This window comes from Leptinotarsa decemlineata, unplaced genomic scaffold (genome assembly GCF_025532065.1).
Source record: "Leptinotarsa decemlineata unplaced genomic scaffold, Ldec_3_MD MMD2_tig00004307_RagTag_RagTag, whole genome shotgun sequence".
NCBI classification, from domain to species: domain Eukaryota; kingdom Metazoa; phylum Arthropoda; class Insecta; order Coleoptera; family Chrysomelidae; genus Leptinotarsa; species Leptinotarsa decemlineata.
The window spans coordinates 12,463,947-12,489,283 of record NW_027412606.1 but is presented as its reverse complement, the minus strand read 5'-3'; the positions used below and the strand labels follow the sequence as shown (position 1 = coordinate 12,489,283).

The 25,337-nt window shown below is 36.4% G+C and overlaps 1 protein-coding gene across 1 annotated transcript in view; it reads left to right on the top strand.

The window, feature by feature from the left end:
- LOC111514779 (glucose dehydrogenase [FAD, quinone]-like) overlaps positions 1-25,337 on the top strand; it is a 46,392-nt gene that overhangs the window by 11,520 nt on the left and 9,535 nt on the right. Inside the window, exons 5-6 of the mRNA XM_074179100.1 lie at positions 96-387; positions 15,742-15,918. Coding sequence (XP_074035201.1) covers positions 96-387; positions 15,742-15,918 — 469 coding nt within the window. The remainder of the gene's footprint in view (positions 1-95; positions 388-15,741; positions 15,919-25,337) is intronic.

The following is a 25,337-nucleotide window of genomic DNA, read 5'->3' as shown; positions in this document are numbered from 1 at the left end:
ATTTCCAAGTTTAACAGTCATATAAAACAATTACTATATATTTTCACTATATAATTTCATTTACTATACTATATACTATATAATTTCATTTCAAGGTGTCCTACGTTCAGTCAACTACTCTTAAGGGAAGAAGGTGCAGTGCTGAGAAATCGTTTCTGAGACCGGTTCGAAAGAGACCCAATTTGAAAATTCAAACACGATCTCGAGTTTCCAAAATACTTGTGAATCCGGAAACTAAAACTGCTTATGGGGTTGAATACATTAAAAATGGAAAGGTATATTCCGCTCTAGCTAACAAAGAAGTTATTTTATCAGCCGGTTCTCTCAACTCGCCACAAGTTCTCATGCTATCTGGAATAGGGCCTAAACAACATTTGGAACAATTTGGTAAGTAATAATAATAATAATAATAATAATAATAGAGGGTATAACTGTGGCACCCCCGGAAACCGGAGGCACAAGGTCACCCATCTGTTTTATATCCTAAACTTTATGCCTCTGGAGAGGCATGCTATCGGTATGAAATTTGGGATAGACAAATGTGCTTTGGGATGCAAACTCTATAGGAGTTTGCATCCCAAATCGTCCGTTCCACGGTTGTACTTCCCCCGACAACAGGGAGGGCGTGGACTTTTGAGTTTGGAGTGTCTACATGACAGAATGGTACTGAATACAGCCTGTAAAGTCGTCAAGAATTCGGATCCCCTTCTCTGCATGGTTCGTGACCATGAGAGAGCAGGAATTGGAGCATTTCTCCTTAGGGCAGCTGCTCGAGCAGCTGATGAACTCGGTATAGTATTCGACTCTGAACGAGGTGACTACAACTCTGTCACCGAGTTGAAACCCGTTCGGCAAAAAGCTCAGATAAAAGCCGCAGAGATCACCTGCGTCTTCTTAAATAACATTGAAGACCTTGGCTTATCAAAGCGCCTGACGTTCGCTTTTCTCAGGTCGAGTGGGCTGAAGTCGGAAACTGAGGGGTTCATCATGGCTTGCCAGGATGGTGTCTTCAACACCTTAGTATACCGCAGTCGCGTGATGGGTATAGAGGTTCCTGACACAAGGTGCAGGGCCTGCCGCGAGGCGCCCGAGACCCTGATGCACATATGCGGTCTCGGCCTATATACATCGACATAACGCGACCCTAAGAGTGATATATTACCATCTACGGCACTCTTACGGTATTGACGAGACACCAGTGTTGCCCTACGCTCCGGGGGATATTGAATCCGTTGTGGGACACGAGAAGTGCCGAATTTATTGGAACTATTCGTTCCCCACTCTCAGGCTCATACAAGCTAATAAGCCTGATGTAGTCCTTCTCGACCACCAGACCAAAACGATATTTGTCGTGGAGTTTTCAGCTCCTGGCGAGACGAATATCGTCAGAAAAGAGGAGGAAAAACGGATAAAATATCGAGATTTTCTCTTCGAACTCCGCAGACTCTATCCAGATCACTCTGTCAAGATGGTCGTTCTGATTATTGGAGTCCTTGGTGGAATGATGTCTTCTCTACTCTCGAATCTCAAAATCATACCGGCTTGCCGCACTAAGGCAGAAATCTTAGCCGCACAGATGCAGAAGGCTGTCATTCTTGGTTCACTGCGTTTGCTCATGGCACATGATTCTCGGACCCAATGATCACTTACCCCACGGTGTGGGGAGTGGTCGTTGGTTGATTATGCTGGCGCGCCCTCCCGAATGTATCGGGGCTTCGGGAGATAGGGCCTGACCAGCGCACACTACGGTGAAAAAAAAATAATAATAATAATAAAATTATAATATTTATTTGTCGAAAACAACTACAGTAACCAATGTGAATATTGAAAATATAAAAAGTTAGCCACATAAAACATTGCTTTGTATAGTAGTTGAGAGAAAAAATGGAAAAGGGAAAAGGATCAGAAAAAAAAAGAATGAAAGTTATCACTTTATATACATCAATGATATATACTAACAGTCTTTAGTCAATAGCAATGTATATCAGTTGTTTACTCATGTGGTCATAACTAACAATGTTTATGTACCGACAATTATAGAACGGGTTTTAAAAAAAATCTCAGATTTGAACATAAACCGGCTTCTATCATTCAGCAGTAAGTACTCCACAATTGTGATACATTTGATGATCATTCGATGAGTCATAGTTAGTCTCAATAATAAGATGTAGTTGCAGATAAAAAGAAACGTGAATAAGAAAAACCGTGACGGAAGAAAGGAAAGAAAAGATGAAGAAGATCTACGAACTAGAGTTGATTCAAACAATTCAGGGTAGCTTCTTAGAAAAACACTTTTTTTTGGTTGTTTTTTTTTTATTTTATCTTACTTCACAGCATTTCCCATCATAATTTTGTAATGTAGTAATTATTTTTTGTATCGATGAATCGGTGTAAGTTTTCTCGAGGTATACTAAGTAACCATGTTTTTGTATGACTTTTAAACATTTCTAGGAAATTAATTTTTTTCATCTCAATGTCCAATGTGTTATACAATTTAGGTCCTAGGTAAGTATGACATCTTTTTGTAATGGTTTTTTTCTGGTTCTGGTATTTTAAGGGCGTTTGTTTTGTGTCTTGTATTATGTATATGTGTATCCGAATCGAAACTTTATTATTTTTGTATTTATACACGGGAAAACTGTGACAGAATAATTGGCGAAAATCAAATACTTTGGTCTCGGTGTATAACAAGTCAGATAAAAATCTTCTTGTTTTGTTAAATGTAATTTTCAAAAGAAATTTCTGTATAGTTTCAAAATTTTATATCAAAGTTTTATTTTCTCCTCCCCAGACTACGATTCCGATTCGGCTAATGAATAGCGAATTTTTGAACTTTTACAGTAAGTATCTCAGTTTTTCATGATATTATTGATATGTGTTTCCCATTTCAATTGACTATCTAAAAATACTCCTAAATATTTAATGCTTTTGCTAGACTGAATGTCAATTTGGGAAGTGTTTTGCAAGAGTGTAAGCTTATTATCTTCTGGTAAATGATTTTCATACGATGCGAATGGAATATAATAAGTTTTATCATAGTTGATTGTTAGTAACTTTGTATCAAACCAATGCATACTTTTAGGAATATCTCTCTCAACTTTAGCTTCCACGCCTTCCCACGATAAATTAGTATAAATAACAGCGGTATCGTCTCCAAAAGTTAATACTTTCCCTTCGGTTTCTAGTTCAAATAACTCGTTTGATTATGAATAATATTGTCCCTAGAACCGTCCCTTGGAGTACTCCCTATTTTATATCAAAAAGGTCGCTGTAAATTTCCCCTATTTTCACACATTGTTTCCTATCTGATAGGTAGGTCTTCATTATGTCATATGCAATTCCTTGGAAACCAATATTATCCAGAGAGTGGAATAATTGCGAGAAACAAAAATCAATTGTGAAATTCGTGAAATAGTGGTTTCAATGATGGATATTTTGATCATTTTGGATGATTTTGACATCGTCTCTCTCACCAAACTACACCAAATAGACTACCTAGACCATAAGTAATTTTCCTTCAGAGCCCTTTATTTATTCCATGTATATAGTGTGTAAAAGTTAAAAATATGTCAAATGTAAATCATAATTTGATATTCTTCAACGTAAAAATGCCACCCCTACCTTCAACCCCTTTCAAATGATAGATACAACCCTCAATTTTTCAAATAGGAAGTATAGGCTTGTGATTATCATTTGAAACTATCCTCATTCTCTAATCAAAAATGTTATCACTTTGAAGTTTATTTATTGCAACAATTAGGATAAAATAAATTGAAATCCTGTGGTTAACGAAATTCGACAAAATATACTCAAAAACTCAAATGTAATACAAAACGTAATGAAATGTACAATATGAAAAAGAACTATGGATGTTAACGAAGTAGATGTTCAAAATGTTCACCACGAACATCTTGGCAACATCCTAGTCTCAAATAAAACTGTTTTCTAACATTATTTAACATATTAGGCGTGACCGACCTAATCGCAAGCGTTATTCGTTTTTTTGAGTAATTAAAATCTGAAGGTTCATTTTTGTACACATTGCTCTTCACATATCCCCATTCAATCGATCCTCGCTTCCCTATCAACGGATTGGGAAATGTTGTATCGAGGTATTGCTGGACATTAACTTGGTAATGTGGTGGTGTTCCATCCTGCTGAATCCATATCGTATTCATTGAAACTTGAGGGTTTCCTGGATCAAGATATAAATTTGCTAAACTTGGAATGAGTATTGCCAAATAATTATCGTCATTCAAGTTGCCCTCAATGAAAAAAGGACCAATGATATGGTCTCCTACAATCCCTGCCCAAACACTAACCTTTTGAGGGTATTGCGTGTGTTCTCCACTCATCCAGTGAGGATTTTATGTTGATCAGTAGCGGCAATTACGAAGTACACTTATCAGAAAACAACGTCTTCTAATTGGACGATATTGTTATCCAACATGTCCATCATTTGCTCACAAAAATAAGTTCTTCTATCAAAATTGTCTTCCATGAGCTCCTGAATAAGTATCATTTTATATGGATGCATTTTATTCTCTTTTAATATGTTTAATGTCGATATATGGCTAACATTGAATGTACTCGATGTGTGGGTTTTCCTCAAACTCAAGCATCACGTCTAATTTGAGTTCATCACTCATTGCATTGGCAGTTGCTTTTTTATCTGCCCCACATGACCAAGCATGCGAAAGTGTATCTCTATTTTTCTGATTATTCCTTAAGATATGGGCGGTAAATTAGGAAATTTCTCATTAAATAGGCGAGCTACTTTCTGTTCTGTTCGGGTTTTATCTCCGAAACCAATCATTTGTGAAATTGTTATTTTATGCATTTCAGTTAATCTAACCATTTGTCAGACTTGAAGTTAACGAACGATATCGCCTAGAGAACATCGTGAATAAGTGCTCTACCGAATTTGTCGTTTATTGATAGACTTACGAGTGAGTACTACCTTATAATTGATATCGATCGACTCAGAAAAATATTCTGCACAAGATATGGATATATGATATTTACTATCTGCAGTCGTTATACTAGAATTTTTGGAAATCAATGAGATATTCATATTTTATTCTGTTTTTCTCATTGCAAAAAGCTGGTAAATAACAGCTGGAGATAACAGCTATTAGTACGTGGACCAGAGATTTATACTATGGACATGGAAAAAATTTGGAAAGAGGATAAAATATTTCAAAAGTTATCGAATCAAAACGAAAGTTTGAAGGATCAGATCAAATTAATGAATGAAGAATTGCGTGTGTTTATAAAAACGATACAAAATAACCTAGACGAAGTGTTGAAACAAAACGAACAGGTCAAAACTGAAAATAGCATATTGAAAAGGCGTATATTATTAGTAGAAAAAAGGGTAAAAAAATATAATTTATTTATCTACAATTTAGCTGGTGAAGACATATACAAATCGGTAATTAATCTTATTTGTGAATAGCTTACCATTGATTTTGAAGAGAAGGATCTAAAGGATGCTTTTAGATTGAATACTGGTGGCAAACCGAATAAACCACATCCCATCCTCATTGAGTGTAGCAACAGTAAAGTAAGAACAGCTATTCTTACCAAGGCCAAAAAACTCAAGGGTACAGGAATATTCATATCGCCCTATTATCCTTCGGAAGAATATCAGAAAAAGAAACGCCTCTTTCATTGTCAGAATACTGCCAGGCAGCAAGGAATGATAGCAACAATCAAATGTTATTCCCTTGTAATAGACGGTGAAAGCTACAGCCTTGACAACCTGGAAATACAGCCCTTTATGAATTTTTCGACGGACCATCATTCGAGTAAATCAACGCTGCATAGAAGTGACAGCGTCTCCTCCATTACAAGCAGTTCATCTCAAAAGAGGCAGCTTGAACAAGACGATCCCATCATTACTGTTCCTGCTAAGAAAAATCTTCGTAATAGGCAGCTATAGACCTTTAGTTAATTTTTTTCATTTTATTAATGTTATTTGGATTGTTTATAATCAATTTTAAGTGTAATATACATATTCATTTCATTCTTTTTGATATTTATGTGACGAAGTATTGTTGTGGCTCACGTACTATTGCTCTCGACGAGTTTTCATTTAATTTTTTTTTATATGTGAAGAGGCACTTTAGTAGTGTAAAATATGTTCATTTTGGTGGGTCACGTAAACATTTGTTCTTTGGTCCCGAAAATTAATGAAATCAATTCTTTAATTCATTCAAGAAATTTTCATATATTAGGGGTTTCAGAAACTTGGTTACATCCTGGTATCCCTGACAGCTTCATAAACGTTGGAGGTTATTCATTGACTAGAAATGATAGAGTCACCAAACGTGGAGGAGTAGTAGCTTTTTTCATTAAAAGGTCTTTAGGATACAAAGTTTTAATTTCTGAAAATGAAAGTTTCCTTGAACACCTGTGGATAGAAATTCGGGTGGGAAAAGAAAAATTTGCTTTGGGAGTATGTTACAGACCTCCTAAAACTGATCATGTGGCTTTCCTGAACAGATTCGAAAACGTTTTGATAAACATTCATCCCGAATTTGAGGATATTATATCTCTTGGGGATTTTAATATCGATTATTTCAATACAGCTTCTAACTTATTAGATGATTTCAGATCGGTAAGTAAATCATTCAATTTCACGCAAAATATTTCTGATGCAACTCATATCACGAATAACTCTATGACTTTAATCGATCATCTCTACTCTAATTTTGAATTAAATAGCGTAGGTGTGGTCGATATGGGATTTGTTAGACACTTTTTAATTTACTGTTCATTTGTAATAGATCGCAGTGATGTAAAATCCAAAAATGTTACTTTCCGTGATTTTTCTGGTATTGGTTTTAAACAATTTCAACATGACCTTGAAATTTAGGACTGGGATCGTATTAATCAATTGAACCGTATAGTGATAAAGTTGATTACTTGAATAAAACCATTTTGGACGTGGTAAATCATCATGCACTGACAAAAACGTTATCCAGCCCTGTATAACGGATAATATGAAATTGTTGCAAAAACTGAGAGACAAGGCTTTGAATAGATATAAAAAATCTAGACTGCAGACCCATTGGGAATACTATAAAGACTTGCGAAATTTTACATCTTCGGCCATAAAAAGAGAGAAAAGGGCATATTTAGATTTCAAACTGTCTAACTGTACCTTGAAAGAAAAATGGAAAGAAATGAAAAAACTGAATATAACTCGTAAACAAAATACTGTGTTACCGAAATAATTAAAACATACTAACAACTTTTTAATCAATGAACTCGGAGATGATCGAATGCCTGATAATGATATATTAAACTATTATTATAATAATAGTGAGGTGGATGAATCGGAACAATTTTTCTTTGAACATACAACTGAATATGAAGTGATGCAAATTATTAAAAACATCAAATCAAAAGCTTTTGGTCATGATAATATGAACAGTCAAATGATTATACTTTGTCATTTATTATACCCTTTTTGACGGATATTTTCAATGCCTGTATATGTGAAAATTACTTTCCTATCGCCTGGAAAAGAGCATTCGTTTTACCTTTGCTTAAAGTTCCTAATGCAATCGATTTTAGCCAGTTAAGAAGTATAAGTATTCTTCCAACTCTGTCTAAAATTTTAGAAAAACAAATCCGTACATATGTTTCAAATAGAAAACTACTTCCTGAACATCAGTCTGGCTTTAGGAGCGGATACAGTTGTTCTTCGGCCTTGAGTGCTGTTACTGATGATATAGTAAAGTCGATAGATGACAATAAAATGTGCGTACTGATTATGATAGATTATTCCAGTGCCTTTGATATGATTAACCATGAGATACTATTATCAATCATACATCACCTTGGATTCAGCAGGAGGTCAGTGGAACTCCTCAAATCGTCAACAACATGTGAAGATTGATGATAAAATTCAGATAGTCTAACCATTCAACGAGGTGTACCACAAGTTAGTATTCTTGGTCCTCTTTTATATACACCATATACTTCAAACTTTCATCTTAATTTTTCCCATTGTAATTATCATTTATATGCCGATGATACTCAAGTGTATTTTTCTTCCAATATGGACGAAATTAAAAAAGCTAATGTTTTCTAAAAATCAGTTCTTCGAAATCTTTCGCCATTTTATTCGAAAATGAAATTAATAAAATAGAAGCTACGAATAGATTACGAATCTGTATCAATAATGATGTTATCAATTTCAGCGATCATGTGAAAAATCTTGGTTTACATTTGGACTCAAAATTGCGATTCGACAAACATGTTACTTCTAAACTGCATACACAGCTCTGAAATTGTTATATCCTTATCGAAATGAAATGAATTTAAAAACAAAAAAAAATGTTATCTGATTCGATGGTTTTATCACATTTCAACCATTATGATACAGTTTATGGTCCTTTTCTTCGGAAATCTGATGCCTTTCGTATCCAAAAGGTACAAAATTCATGTCTACGTTTAATTTATAATTTCAAAAGAAGAGATAGGATTTCACATAAGCTTAAGGAAATGGGCTGGTTAAATATGTCTAATCGTCGTTTACTACATTTACGTTGTTTTGTTATGAAATCCTTAAAACTGATACACCTGAATATCTGTGCAGAAGAGTCGCATACAGGACAGATGTTCATAATCTCAACTTGAGGATAAAGAATCTTATTGATATACCAATACATAATAAAGAAATCTGTAAATCCTCCTTTTCTTATCAGATTGCTATAATTTCCTTTTTACTGAATATTCCCAGTTTTGCATTGTCTCTGAATTCCATAAAAAAAACAAAAAAAATCAATCTTGTTGATTCACCAATGATATAACCTAGTGAATAAAATGCATCATTTTAGTTTATATTTTCTAAATCAGTGGTATATTTTGAGTATTAGTTATTTTCGTTCATATTTGTTTAACTAGTGGTATATATAAGTATTAATTATCTATATAGGTTATAGGTACTCACTTTATCATAACTAGATAGATTTTCATTAATGGTTCATTATACATTTTGTTTTTTTTTAGGGGAGTGTGGAAGAATCGATCAACTGACCTAACACTACTCCGCCCCTCGACAAACCAATCCGGAATCGGCTGCTCTCTGTCCAGCCATGAGTTGAAAACTCTGGCCAGATGGCGGTGGGTACTTGGTAGTTTTTTCTACCAATAAGTGTTCAGCCCATCTGGGCCTGGAGCGGCAAAGTTCTTGGAACCAACAAGGGCCCTTCGAACATCATCCAGGGTTATCGGATTGCGCAGTTCATTGAGCTCAGGCTGTCGAAGCCCTCTGTTGAAAGCTTCGAACTGCGCTAGGGCTGGAGTGTCTAGGTTGAGTGGCTGCGGGTGTTCATAGATATCCTTCCAGAAGGATTCCACCTGATCAGCAGTCGGCGGCTTATCCACAACACGTGGAGGCTCTTGGAATAAGCGAGAAGGTTTCTCGCGGAACCTAAGATTTTCCGCGATACTTCTCGCTCGCCTCACTAGTGACTTGTTAGCAGCCACTAGCATTCGTATCCTATCAAGGCAGTGCTGTTTGGTGGTCAACAGCACACCTTGGCTTAGAGTGTGATGGATACGTCGTAGATTGGAGCCTATTGGCCGCCCTGTAGTTCATCACACATTGGATACGAGACGCGTGTTGTCTCGCTGACGTGATCTTAGCCTCCATCTTGTGTACACGCCGTTCAATCTTCCGAAACGCAAGGCCGAGATTTCGTCCTTCCGATTCGGAAAGCGATTGGACGACGTTATACACGGCGGTGTTGATTTGCCAGATGTCAGCCTCTTTTGTTAGAACACTATGCACCTCCGCATCCAAACAAGCCAGTTCTTGTGGCTTCAGGGGACTCCATTGGTGACATGATGCGAGTCTCCTCTCCAGCCATGCCAACGGGTGGTAGAACTGCACTTCTCCCACTTCGTTAGCAGGCCGGATGTGTTTCACACCACTGAGCATGCAATCTCGCCATGTACCCTCTTCGCGCAGGCTCACTACTCTCGTATCAATGCATAAGGCTATCTCTCAGCTCATGCGTCCACTCAAAGCGTCCGTTGTCGTTGCCAGGATTGTCGTCGGTAGGCAAATCATCGTTATGGGCCCCACCACCTTGCCTCTGACCCCTCCGAGCGGATCGATTGTGGGGGACTCTTTCTTGATTATTGGGAACCAAGTGTTGGGTCCACCGTGTGGTTAGACCTGTGGACTCACGGCTGGAACCGGAGGAAGAATAGAGTTCTCCTTCCCGGGTGCGCCTGGGCTGCCGGTCCGGTTTTGCACCAGTTGCTCGGGTAAGTGGTGTCGCAACTCACCAAAGGCCAAGGGTGTTAGTGGCTATCCCTGCTTATTCATTATTATTATTTTTATTTTTTTTTCACCGTAGTGTGCGCTGGTCAGGTCCTATCCCCTGAAGCCCCGATACATTCGGGAGGGCACGCCAGCATTATCAACCAATGACCACTCCCCACACCGCAGGGTAAGTGATCATTGGGTCCGAGAATCATGTACCCTGAGCAAGCGCAGTGAGCCAAGAATGACAGCCTTCTGCATTTATGCGGCTAAGATTTCTGCTTTAGTGCGGCAAGCCGGTATGATTTTAAGATTCGAGAGTAGAGAGGACATCATTCCACCAAGGACTCCAATAATCAGAACAACCATCTTGACAGAGTGATCTGGATAGAGTCTGCGGAGTTCGAAGAGAAAATCTCAATATTTTATCCGTTTTTCCTCCTCTTTTCTGACGATATTCGTCTCGCCAGGAGCAGAAAACTCCACGACAAATATCGTTTTGCTCTGGTGGTCGAGAAAAACCACATCAGGCTTATTAGCTTGTATGAGCCTGAGGGTGGGGAAAGAATAGTTTCAATAAATTCGGCACTTCTCGTTCCCCACAACGGATTCAAAATACCCCGGAGCGTAGGGCAACACCGGTATCTCGTCAATACCGTAAGAGTGCCGTAGATGGTAATATAGCACTCTTAGGGCGGCGTTATGTCGTTGGATATAGGCCGAGACCGCATATGCTGGACATGCTGATAGAAAGTGCATTAGGGTCTCGGGCGCCTCGCGGCAGGCCATGCATCTTGTGTCAGGAACCTCTATACCCATCACGCGACTGCGGTAGACTTAGGTGTTGAAGACACCATCCTGGCAAGCTATGATGAACCCCTCAGTTTCCGACTTCAGCCCACTCGACCTGAGATAAGAGAACGTCAGGCGCTTTGATAAGCCAAGGTCTCCAATGTTATTGAAGAAGACCCCATGTCTGTCCCCGCTTTCTGTTGAAAGCTTCGAACTGCGCTAGGGCTGGAGTGTCTAAGTTGAGTGGCTGCGGGTGTTCATAGATATCCTTCCACAAGGATTCCACCTGATCAGCGGTCAGTGGATTATCCACAACACGTGGAGGCTCTTGGAATAAGCGAGAAGGTTTCTCGCGGAACCTAAGGTTTTCCGCGATACTTCTCGCTCGCCTCACTAGTGACTTCTTAGCAGCCACTAGCATTTGTATCCTATCAAGGCAGTGCCGTTTGGTGGTCAACAGCACGCCTTGGCTTGAAGTGTGATGGATACGTCGTAGATTGGCGGCTATTTGCCGCACTGCGGACGTGAAAGGCCTGTTGGCCACCCTGTAATCCATCACACATTGGATACGAGACGCGTGTTGTCTAGCCGACGTGATCTTAGCCTCCATCTTATGTACACGCCGTTCAATCTTCCGAACAGCAAGGCCGGGATTTCGTCCTTCCGATTCGGAAAGCGATTGGACGACGTTATACACGGCGGTGTTGATTTGCCAGACGTTAGCCTCTTCTGTTAGAACACTATGAACCTCCGCATCCAAACGAGCCAGTTCTTGTGGCTTCAGTGGCTTAATCCTGTGGAGCGCCCTGCGTGTTCTGATTGTCGTCTCCGTTGGTGATATGATGCGCGTCTCCTCTTCAGCCGTGCCAACGGGTGGTAGAACTGTCACTTCTACCACTTCGTTAGCAGGCTGGGAAGGAGCTAAATAGCCCTGCCTCCGAAGATAAGATACATAATTCCTAAAGTTTTGGGCGGAAAAGGCGGCATGCTCCGGATGTGTTTCAGATCACAGAGCATGCAATGTCGCCATGTACCCTCTTCGCGCGGGTTCACTACTCTCGTATCAATGCATAAGGCTATCTCTCAGCTCATGCGTCCACTCAAAGCGTCCGTTGTCGTTGCCAGGATTGTCGTCGGTAGGCAAATCATCGTTATGGGCCCCACCACCTTGCCTCTGACCCCTCCGAGTGGGTCGATTGTGGGGGCCCCTTTCTTGATCACTGGGAACCAAGTGTTGGGTCCACCGGGTGGTTAGCCCTGTGGACCCACGGTTGGCACCGGAGGGAGAATAGAGTTCTCCTTCCCGGGTGCGCCTAGGCTGCCGGTCCGGTTTTGCACCAGTTGCACGGGTAAGTGTTGTCGCAACTCACCAAAGGCCATGGGTGTTAGTGGCCATCCCTGCTTATTTATTATTATTATTATTATTTTTGAGTTAAAATACTAATGTTGTAACATACAAAACAGGTTTACAAGGCGTGTTATACTAACGTTGCCACGGAAATTATTTACCGATTTTTAAAGGATACCATCCAAAAAGAACATTACTATGGTTTTTGCTTACTTTCTTTTTATCAGTACCTCAACATGAAATGAGTTTTGAGTATATTGCAAAGAGTTTTGAGTGTATTTTATCGAGTTTCGGTAACCACACGATTTTAGTTTATTTTATCTTAATTGTTGTAATAAACTCGAAAGCTGTAACATTTTTGAATAGAGAATGAAGAGACCTTTCAAATGATATATCACAAGCCAATACTTCCTATTTAAAAAATTTTTCTGTTGAAGTATGTCAAATCATAATTTAAATTTGATGTGTTTCGGGATTTTGTTGAAATATGTACTGTAACCGAAAAAATCAATTCATTCCATTTGGCTTTTACACACTGTATAATTCTGGTTAACGGTAAGCACAACATTTCATGAATATTACTCCGCATACTAAAATAATGCATGATTCTTGAAAATAACTATGTAATTGGTACTTGTATAAAAGCTTTAGATAAAACAGGGGATACAAGTACATATTTCTGATCACTAGTTGAACCATCGTGGTCCTGAATCATGATGGACACATGCCATCCACAGTCCCATCTGAAGCTAGATCAGAAGTTCCTAGAAGTTATTTAGAAGACATGTCTCGTAGTCGCCAAGAACTAGAGGGTTTTGAGTTAATGTGTTCTGCCGCACGTTAATGACCGATGTCGCTGCTATCGTTAATGAGAGCAGGTTGGCCTCAATTCACACCTAATATATAATTTTCAACTACAGTGTTCACTTGACAGTAGCAACTGATTGATTGGAATAGATGAGAGGCGAGGCTACAGGCTTCTTACCAGTATCTACATTTTTGAACAACTCTCCAGACAATTGAAGAAATCAGCGACATATTTACACTTAACTTTGTTTATATAATTTGTGGCAAATGAATTTCGAATATAAAATATTCCATTACTTTCTTCTGACTAATTTGGTTATAATAATAATAATACGTCTTTCTTATTTTCCACATACAGTACATCTATAATAAAACATGTTTTTAAACAAAGTTGGAAAATAAAGAGAGAAGTTCATTTTCTCCAATGAAGCAATCACTTACTTCATTAGGATTATGTTCTTCCACCCTGTTCCGCAAGCCACAGTTTCCTCAAGTACTTTCAGTATGTAATGCTCTTTTTATTTATCTTGTTCAGTTTCTTCTGAACAAATTGAGTTCATTTTCAGTATATATCATTGAAAATTTATTTGTACGATCTAAAATACGTTTCAATTCAACAGATGATTTCTGTTACCATATTGTCATAGAAAATATCGAAATAATAAATTGTACTCTAAAACAATTTGCATAAAGCACCAGAAACAAATGAATATATGTACATACGATGAAACAAAAGAATACACTGATATTGATCAGTATTGATTGAAAATCTTCCAATTGAGGCATTGCAAACATTGGTATCTCTAATCAGCACCTCTTTCTATAATGGAGTTTTTCCTGATTTTCTGAAAACATCTGTTGTCCTTCCATTATATAAAGGTGGATATTCAGATGATCCCGCGAATCTTCGCCCGATCTCTCTCATTCCAACTATAGCCAAAGTTTTCGAAAAACTTGTGAAAATATGTCTGACAGTTTTACTACAACACCACAATATTTTAACTGAAAGCCAGTTTGGTTTTCAAAGCAATAAAAATACGCACTATGTCATCTTTTCGTTTCTTTATGATATTTACTCAAAGTTTAATTCTGGTAGTAGCTGCGGTCTTTTGTGATCTTTTCTAAGGCGTTTGATTGTGTTGATCATAAGATCTTGCTAAGAAAAATTCACCAATACGGCTGCAGAGAAATGACACTCAAATGGTTTGAATCTTACCTTTCAGGAAGGAATCAAATGGTAAGAACAACAGAACTTTCAGAAAAGAAGGAAATTTTGTGTGGTGTTTCACAAGGATCAGTTTTTGGACCCATCTTATTCTTACTATATGTAAATGACATTGCAAATTTAAGCATTTCTGGAATTTTCACTCTTTTCGCTGATGACACGACGATATTGTGGAACAGCAAAAACTCAAATGATGTACATAATGCAATATCTACTGATATGAAAAAATCAAGGAGCGGTGTGATGCTAATTTGCATCACACCTTCAATATCACTGAAACAAATATTTTATCATTTAGATGTGCTCTTGATGACCTGTCAATTGGTGATAACTTAGTGATCAAGAACGAGACTTAATCTAAATTTCTAGGTATTCACATTGACAACAAGCTCAAATTTATTAAGCATGTTAAACAACTCAAAAGTAATTTTTTTTCTGGATGTTATGCAGTGAGAGTAACTTCAATAAATTTGGGAATCAAAACTGCCAGAACGGTGTATTACGCCCTCGTTGAATCCCACCTACGTTATGGAATACCGTTTTGGGGAATATGCAATTTATCAGCACTTCGGTCTGTATTAGTACTGCAGAAACAGGCTATCAGGTGTATGTGTAAGATTAAACCTCGTGATTCGTGCAGACACAAATTCGCTGAGTAAAACATTTCAACAGTGATTGCTTTGTTCATTTTGGAAACGGTTTGCCTCATTTACAAAAATATGTTTCTATTTGAGGCTTCATGCCATTCTTATCAAACCCGTTCCACCGCGTTGAAATTACCAATTCCTTCAACAAATTTGGCCAGGAATTCTATTTATTACAATGGGGTCAAGATGTTTAATCACTTGCCCTCAGATATAAGACAGGCAAATTTGAGCAACAAAATACATTTTTGGCTGCTAGACCCTATTATGATTTGAAAGAGTGCTTCAATGACATATTTACGTGACAAAATGTGCATATTTTTGGTTTATATTTCGAACAAATCTGTACACAATCATGTTGTGTACAGATTTGTTTACTATAGTGTATGTTCTAACTTTACTGTTTTGTAAGTGTTTTTATATTTACATTTTATGTTGTCCACAAGATTTATTCTTAATGTCAATAGAGTATATTATTATTATAGAGCATGGTAACATAGCAATCGTATTCATTGTCACCATATCTCCAAATCGTAACGTTTTAAACGCTCGAGTGAAAATGCAATGTTCATGCCCCACGCATTGAAAATGTTTTTGTTGGACGTCAAAATCTTTCCTGAATACTTTATCATTTCAGGTATTCCCGTCATTCAGGATTTGCCGGTTGGAGTTGAAATGTATGACCACCCCACTTTCCCTGGAATTTTTTTTCGACTAAATGAAAGTATAGGCATTGACCTGTTGAAGGAACTAACAAGTTCAATGACGTTCTCTCAATATTTCAGGGAATCTAGGGGATTTTTCTCATCTATAGGTGAGTATTCTTTTATCTCTATGGTTTAGTATACCTATTTGTGTTTGTGCATGCGTGCGCAAGGCTGGACCTAAGATTTAGGGGCTAGTAGTTAGGGTGTGTTTTCGGTGTCCTCCTCCGCAAATGTGCCCAAACTACCAAGACGCCCAGTTCTACGTTAAGTTAAGAAAAAAAATTACGTTGTTAGTTTCATTGAATAATAATTTTTGTTATCATAACACGTATAACAGTAGTTTCAAAAAGTACCGCGAATGAAAAATTATTCATTCATTTTTGTGGCGCAAAGAAGCGATTCACATTTGAATATATTTTTGATGTACCATGCGGATATATTATCAGTTTTGCAATATACGTAAGAAAATTTTGATTTGGGACAAATAAGGAAGAGAATAAATAAAAGAAGAACTAGTTAACAATAATTGTTTTTTTTCCATTTTTTTGTCGTCATTTAGGTCTATAAATGAATTAGAAATAATTATTAGAAAAAGTTGAGTGGAATTAAAATAAAGTTTTGAAAGTTTTATTTTATTGAAAATAATACATTAACTACAATAATAATCAAACATTAAAATGTCGGCTTTCCAACCTTCTTCGCTGCAAAACTGTTGATTACATTATCGAAGAAACCCTTGTTAGGTCAATAGAAATGATGCTCAATTTCGTATGTCATTGCTGTTTCAAAGCATTTCTTGAATAGGTTCTCATGAGCTTCAATTTGCTGAAGCTTCTTTCATCAGTTGCTACAGACACTGAAAGTATCACGAATATTTTCAGAGCAACATATATATTCGCGTAAATTGCTTTCATGTAGTATTTTGAGCATAGTTATTGCGGTTGAACCTTCCAACCCCTTTTTTTATGGTTAAAGCGTGAAACTTGGAATTTTTTATTTCAATTACAAGTTCTTCTTCGTTCAAATCATTTGTATATCTAGTTTTTTAATTTGATCACCGCACAAGAAACTAAATTTGTCGGCAATCATTTTCAATGCATCATATCTACTGGTTAGCCCAGGTTTTCCTCTGTCATTTTCTTTATTTTCCTTTCCCTTGTTTCTTTGAACTTTGTCGTCATGCCGATATTATTTATCTAAAATAACAAATTTAGAATACCTTGAATGTGCATTACAGCTTTGTCTACTGTTTCATCTTCTCTTTGCAAAGACTTGTTAACTCATGGATTAGATATTTGTCTTCAGATCTTGTTTCTCCCAACTAGCCATTTCGTATTTTATAATAGTTGCGGAAATGTTTCTGAGAAACAAATTATGAAACTGCATTTCTCCCAGAAATGTTTTCAATGTATTTATAAAACTGCCATAAATAGGAAATTGGCAACGTTTTATAAAACATTATAGCCTTTATCAATATTTTGTAAGGCCTTTTACAAACACTATAAAATAGTTTTATAAACATTTTGGCAGTTACTATAAAATTTTTCTGACACTCTTAAAAAGTAGTTTTGTAAATACTTCTCTCACTGCAATTTTGCAACATACTTAAGCGAAATTTACACAATAATCAGAAGACAATTTTATAAGACTTTTTTAGTAGCTCCAAGTAAGCGTTATAAAATATAATATAGCCGAAAACAATGAAAATTAAAAAAAAAGTGTTGAAAATGTTTTCTTAAAGGCGCAAGAAGTAATTTTGTATTGGACACTAGGAAAATATAATAGATATGTCACCAACTGACAACTAACAAATAGAAAGGTTGAAGCCATTTTAAAATTTCACTTTTGCACTCATAAAACTGTTAAAGACATGGTTTGTCTTTCGAAGATTGACATTTTTACTAGAAATGAAATTTTATTAACAAATATATACAAAAATTCAGTTTCAGTATGCTACCATTTGAAATGGCGTCGTCCTATAAAATAATTTGGTATCAGTAGCAAGCATTTCAACGTATTTTAGCTACTATGTTACCCGTATAAAACTGTTAAGAAACACTAAGTTCTGGGAGTGATGGTATTGCGGCAGAGTCGGACTACTTTTAAAGCTTTAGGTTCCTACAAAAGTGCTTGTATGAATAAAGGATTTCTGTTTCTGTTTTTCGCAAGAAAAAAATTGAAGCACTAGGTTAAGTGGGATAATGTTTGTTTAGTATTTCCAATATACAGGGCGACTCAAAAAGCTTCCAGAATTTTTTTTTTATGAAATACGCAGTTATTACTTCGTCTATTTGAAGCATCTCGAACTGAATCTAAACTCAGTGCCTTAAAAATATTGAACTTACTCATGGTGTACCTATACTCAATGAAAATCAAATATATAGAAGTTGCTAAAGAACTAATTACCACCACGATATTGATGGTGTCCCTCTTGAATAACTGAACAAAAAATTCTTACTAAACACAACTAAAATTGTAAAGAATTTTTCAAAGCTGTGATTAGGAATTGATGTCAGCTAATTGCTCTTGAATGCTGCATTTTATTCTTGGTGACAGCAAATATATATTAGCAAAAGCAATTCGATTTTATAACAGTTATATTAGTGTTTTTGAATTGTAGTAAATATACCATACTATAAAATAGTTGGAAAATAGTGACAATATAGTGATGAAAATAAAATGGTGTCTGAAAGCATTCTAATAAAATAGTTTCATTAAAGCTACAGGAAACAGTTATAAAATTAGCTTGAAATGGTTTTATAATTATCAAAAAAATCTCACAGAAAAGTGATATAAAACTACTACATAAAAATTAACTTTCATAGGAAAATAAGTTTTATAAGTTCATTGTAAAAACGTTTCTGTGATAATTTCCTGACTATTTTATAATGGTTTTTTAATTTTATTTCATAAATGTTTCTATGATAAATTTATGAAACACGTTTATTGCCTACAACTGTATTGTGTTCACGGATCATCTAATATGATCAATTAGCATTTTGGAAGTATTTATAAAATACTAATGAAATAAAACTGTTGCAACACCATGGGATTATAAAACAACTTTGCTGGTTGGGCTGGAGATAAACATTTGTGTGTTTTCTGCTCCTCAAGGGCGTAGCACTCAGTCTATATGAATAGAATGGAATAGAATGGAATGGAATGGAATGGGATGGGATGGGATGGGATGGGATGGGATGGGATGGGATGGGATGGGATGGGATGGGATGGGATGGGATGGGATGGGATGGGATGGGATGGGATGGGATGGGATGGGATGGGATGGGATGGGATGGGATGGGATGGGATGGGATGGGATGGGATGGGATGGGATGGGATGGGATGGGATGGGATGGGATGGGATGGGATGGGATGGGATGGGATGGGATGGGATGGGATGGGATGGGATGGGATGGGATGGGATGGGATGGGATGGGATGGGATGGGATGGGATGGGATGGGATGGGATGGGATGGGATGGGATGGGATGGGATGGGATGGGATGGGATGGGATGGGATGGGATGGGATGGGATGGGATGGGATGGGATGGGATGGGATGGGATGGGATGGGATGGGATGGGATGGGATGGGATGGGATGGGATGGGATGGGATGGGATGGGATGGGATGGGATGGGATGGGATGGGATGGGATGGGATGGGATGGGATGGGATGGGATGGGATGGGATGGGATGGGATGGGATGGGATGGGATGGGATGGGATGGGATGGGATGGGATGGGATGGGATGGGATGGGATGGGATGGGATGGGATGGGATGGGATGGGATGGGATGGGATGGGATGGGATTTCTCAGTATAAAGTGAACGTCTACAATCCAAAAACTACAACAAAAATACAGGTCCGTATTCAAAAATTCAAATATGGGGGTGGCCCAAGTCAAATGACACCCTATATAAAAGATTCATTGACATATTCTGATGCCAATAGCAAAATGTTGACAGATTTATGTCTGCGAATGAAAAAGATATATATATATATATATATATATATATATATATATATATATATATATATATATATATATTTATATATTTGTATAATTTCCTGGACCCGGATGTCACGCAGGTAGCTATAGCTGCTTCCGTGGTGATTTTGATAGTTTTCTTGTGAACACGAGATCTATCAACTGAAACCACAAATGTGCGGTTGGCTCCTGTTGGTGGCTCCGTGCATTTGTATTTCTATCTTTTGGTAACCAAGTGTTGCCCATCCTCACACTTGGCTGCACCATACTGATGATGGGCCAATAGCCCGAAACACGTGTCTATGGTTTGCCACTTTCATGAGTGCTATGTCCGATATTAACTTCTGTTTCTATATATATATATATATATATATATATATATATATATATATATATATATATATATATATATATATATTTATATATATATATATATATATATATATATATATATATATATATATATATACAGAAAACTGCAAAACTGCAAACATCGGAATTTCAGTGGTTTGACGCGGGAGTCGTCATCTCTATCCAACCAACGTAATTATTTGACGTTGAAACACACTCGTACCTATGTGTACGTCTGTAAATTATTGCCATACATAAACATATGTTGAAGTATTTCAAAAAAGAATGAAAAAGTGAGTATAAAGAAAAAAGTTCAATTCTGTTTCAAATATTATATTGATTATAAGAACATGGAATCGTTTATATGTACGAAATGAAATTTGCGTACATTCATAGTAATATGAACGTTAAAATTGTCATCATCTTCATTCTTCATTCTTCAATCTTTGAATTCTTCTTCGAACGGGTTAGTGAGGACTGTGAGAACTCTAGAAAGTTTAGAAAGTTGTGACTGTCAAAATACTGTTTCGCTGCAATCCTCAAATTATTGTACCTTCGATTTCCTTACGTCCTCAACCTTTTCGAGGGCCGTTCACTAGGATCTGGATCATCTTCATCTGTAAAAGAAAAAAATAAAAGCATAGAATTAATTGAGGGAGTTGAATTTCAATAACGGATTGAGGAGTATTAAGATATTGCAAACATTCACCTTTTGAGTTTCCTTCTTATGGAATGTCCAACGGCAACAAATCGTCCATCTCAGCCTCGGCTGATTTACGGAGAAAATCCTTCTTGCTGCATCTGCTTGGGAGTCTTCATGGCTGAGGAGATTTCAAATCTTCCCCATATGAACAACTGAATCATAATGAATGCCGCACTTCCAGCAACTTACTATATACAGTTTTCTTGTATATGAATGCTCCCAGACCAACTTGTAAAGAAGACACAAATGATCTTGGTCCTAGTGCAGTAAGTATACTGTGGGCAAGAACAATGTGTTTCTTTTTTCAGGTCTTTTTTTTCATGTGTGATAAGAGGGTATCCAGAAATGAACTAAGTGATTCAGGAATGATACCTTCACTCTCTTTCAGACACATATAAAACACTGCCACATTGCGGGAAACTCACGTTGGAAACACTGTAAATTCGGACGGATTAATACTCAATACTTTCACCATGAATAACCAGCAGATTCTGAGGAAAGAAAACTGGAGTCGACGTTTGAGACCAGGTACCCCTTTGCAAGGGAAATTTAGAAGAGGAAGGGGAAGGTCTCAGATAAACAGGCCCCTTCCATTTCTACCCTATTCAATAAACATTGCAAATATTGAATTTCATCAGTTCAGACTTCCATTGTCTAATATAATATGAATTGATTTGACAACCCTGAAAAAAATTAAAAAGATTAACCGAAAAGGCATAATCAAAAATGACTTTCAACGGAACGGTTACTCCAGAGCGATGGTAGAACAGGCCCTAGCTAGGAAGAGAAGCCGCCACAACCAGTACTTGTACTTCCCTACATCAGAGGATTATCGAAAAGGATAAGATGAATTGGGTCCAAGTATAACATCACGACTTGCTTCAGATTTGGTTACACTATCCGTAGCAGCCTCACGAAAACCAGGCCACCAAACGCGGACTGCGATTCCAAGAATTGCATTTATCGGACACCCTGCGAGTGCGGAGAATCATACATCGGTGAAACTAAGAGGCCATTGAAAGTTCGCATTGCTGAGCACAAGAAACACACACAGCGAGGAAAAACCAGCAAATCCTGAATAGAAGAGCATGTTTGGACTCATCAATATAACATCAAGTGGGTTCAAGCTGAAATCATCCACAAAGAGGAACACTGGTTTAGGAGAAAATTCAAAGAAGCCGCGTATATGTTGTCCAACAACGCATTTAGTCAAACCAGCGTAGAGATACGTAACATATGGAAATCTCTAATCAAGCGAAAAACTACCAACTCCGACCAACTACCAACTCCGATTTTAACAATCGAAACGTCGTGACATAACTTTGTTTGAAATCTTTTTATTTTAATTTTTTAATTTTTTGTTAATTATATTTTTGATTTTTCAATTTTCAGTTTCCATTAATATTTCAATTTTTATTCTAGTAAAATGTTGCTTATTGAAAGCTCAATATATCAATGTATATTTGACATTTTTTCCCTTTGATACTATATAATATATGTACATATACACACACGGGCCACATTAGAAAGTTCGCACACAGGTCACTGGAAAGATTCCTACGCCAGTGACCCCAAGTCTTTTACCAAAAGATTTTCTTTTGTTTACTTTGAAAAGAAATCATTCCATTGAGGAATTTTCCGTTAGCTTTTATTGCTTTCACTTCAAAACTATTCAGTGAAGGTCATTTGCCTACTGGATGAATTAGCAGATTGTTGCATAGAAAAGGGTTTCAGTATATTTTTTCAACTCATAGCTGTAAAAGGTAAGTGAACTTTAAGTCAGGGAATCCTTTGAAATGTATTAAATTTTACTTAAACAGTTACCGCCGAAAATCCCAATGTTTGGAGTTTTGGGGGTTTTCCCTCACTTTTAGCGTTCTCCCATGGCTTAATGGTTGACTGTAGAAAAAATACTTCAATGATATAAAATGTAGAAAATTTTATTTCCTTTCATTCAGTACAGGTGATCTTTCTACAAAAATGCGTAGTTTTCGAGTTATTTGCAAAAAACCAAAACAAAGTCGATTTTTTTTCACAATTTTTGCAAAAAAAAAACCTATTTTTCGTAAAAAATCTTGTTGGCAAACATCGGATTCGTGTTCGGAAGCCCAAAATATCATATAGAACCAAATTTCAAAACTCTTCCAAAACTTCCCGCAAACTGCCCTTTTTTGACACAAGCTGCCTAGAGTATGATGTAATTAGCCTTTTTTATAGTTAGAGATCGTATTAGGAATTCGTTTTGATTTTTTGTTCTAAAAAACTGAGCATCAGAAAACATTATTTATAACTGTTCAATCTAATGAATTCCTTCGTAACATTGAAAATTAGTTGTGTATAATGATTAAAGATATCGATCAGTTGACCTTCTGCGATGCCACCATTGTTGGTTATTTGAAATCTGCGAACATGAAAAATCATTTGCGATAGTAACTCCAATCAAACTCATTATTTTTCATCGTAATCGGCGGAAAGAGTTTAGGACGAACCGATTTTCATCAAATCTTTGATACCCTATAATTTGAAAACGAAGAAAGCTAGGACAAATGTTCATACATTTTTTTCAAAAAAAGATAACTTTGTGAAATCAAAGTGATCACTTATTCCACACCCTTCATATTACTGAGATTCAGGTTGATTTCAATGAAGGGAAGTGATGTAATATTATACAATTTAACTAGTGACAAATGTGGTCATTACTGGTGAGTAATCTGGTCATTACTTGCGAGAATGAAGTTTGTCGACTAAAGCCGAAAACGAGCGTACCAAGGTGTGCATAACATAAATATAAGCAATATCTCCATTATCTAACCAGTTTATTCAATATATATATATATATATATATATATATATATATATATATATATATATATGTATATATATATATATATAGAAGAGTAGTGTTTCGGGGATTCGGTCTGATTAGAATAAATATTTACTCTTATTAGCTTTATCGAGGGCTGTAATATAAAAAGGACATAATAAATATATACATATATATATAAAACATAATAACGGATAAAACAGAATACCTGTGCTACGTGAGAATATTCAATTTGAAAATTTCAATTTTGAAAGAAGTCTTCAACATCAAAATGACAACTTTTTGACATTGAATAATGTGAAATGCTTTTTCAAATTTTTGATTATCATTTATTATGGGGATTTATACTGTGTTAATATTACAGGATGTATTCAGATTTATATTTTTTGTTAGTAAAAATGAATAAATTTTGCTAAGGTTGTCGATGTCTGTCTTTTTGTTGATATTGTTTTCTTTAATTTTGATCTCAGCCATTTCCAGAAATTGCCTTTTATTTGAATCTGGTTCGAAATGGAGAATTTTGGTGTTAGTATAATTGGCTGAATGATCATTGTCTAGAACATGTTGTGTGAGTGCACAAGAATTTCGTTTTAAATTTTTACAATTACTTTTATGAAGAGCTATGCGGGTTTTTAAATTGTTTTTTGTTTGACCTATATATATCTTATCACAATTGTTGCAGGGAATTTCGTAAACTACATGTGACTTTTCAAATAACGGATCTTCATGTATATATTTATTATGTCCTTTTTATAATACAGCCCTCGATAAAGCTAATAAACATTAGCGAAAGCTCGGGCAGCTAAAAAGAGTAAATATTTATTCTAATCAGACCGAATCCCCGAAAAACTACTATTCTATATATATATATATATATATATATATATATATATATATATATATATATATATATATATATATATATATATATATATATATATATATATATATATATATATATATATATATAAATGAAATTTCGAATAATGAAATCAATGCATGAATACTTTATTTTGAAGGGAAATTGACAGATGAAACTTTCAAGATGGCGGCTGAGCGCCATCTTGGAAAAAAAATTAAAGGAAAGGAGTCTTGTAACACATCTTTTAGAAGCTCCTGACAAATGCGTCACAACCTTAGAATATTAATGTCAATATCTTCAACTACTACACACCGGCGGAACTTTCAATAATTGTCTAAATACATTGACATTCAACTACATAATATAAGGTAATAAGCTTGAGGTCAGTTCAGAAGATGCTCGAAATGGTTGTCTTGAACTTTTTGACATATGAACAGCCTATCCGATATTTCACGCCGAACATTTTCGAACATAGTAACGTCAATATCTCTACAAATATTTATTATGCACTACCGTATATCCAATTTTGAAGCAGGTTCAGTTTCGTACACCTTTTGCTTCAAATAGCCCCATAAAAAAGTCCAAAGGTATCAAATCTGGCGAGCGGGCTGGCCATTCTTTAGGACCTCGACGGACAGTCCAACGACCGGAAAAAGTAGTATCCAAATAGTTTCTTACTTGTCTAGAGTAATGTGGTGGTGCTTCATCTTAATGAAATACAATATCCATATCGAATTCATTAGGATTCGCTTCGACGATTTCAGTGATGAGAGGGTCAACAGTAGTTTCCAGCATATTC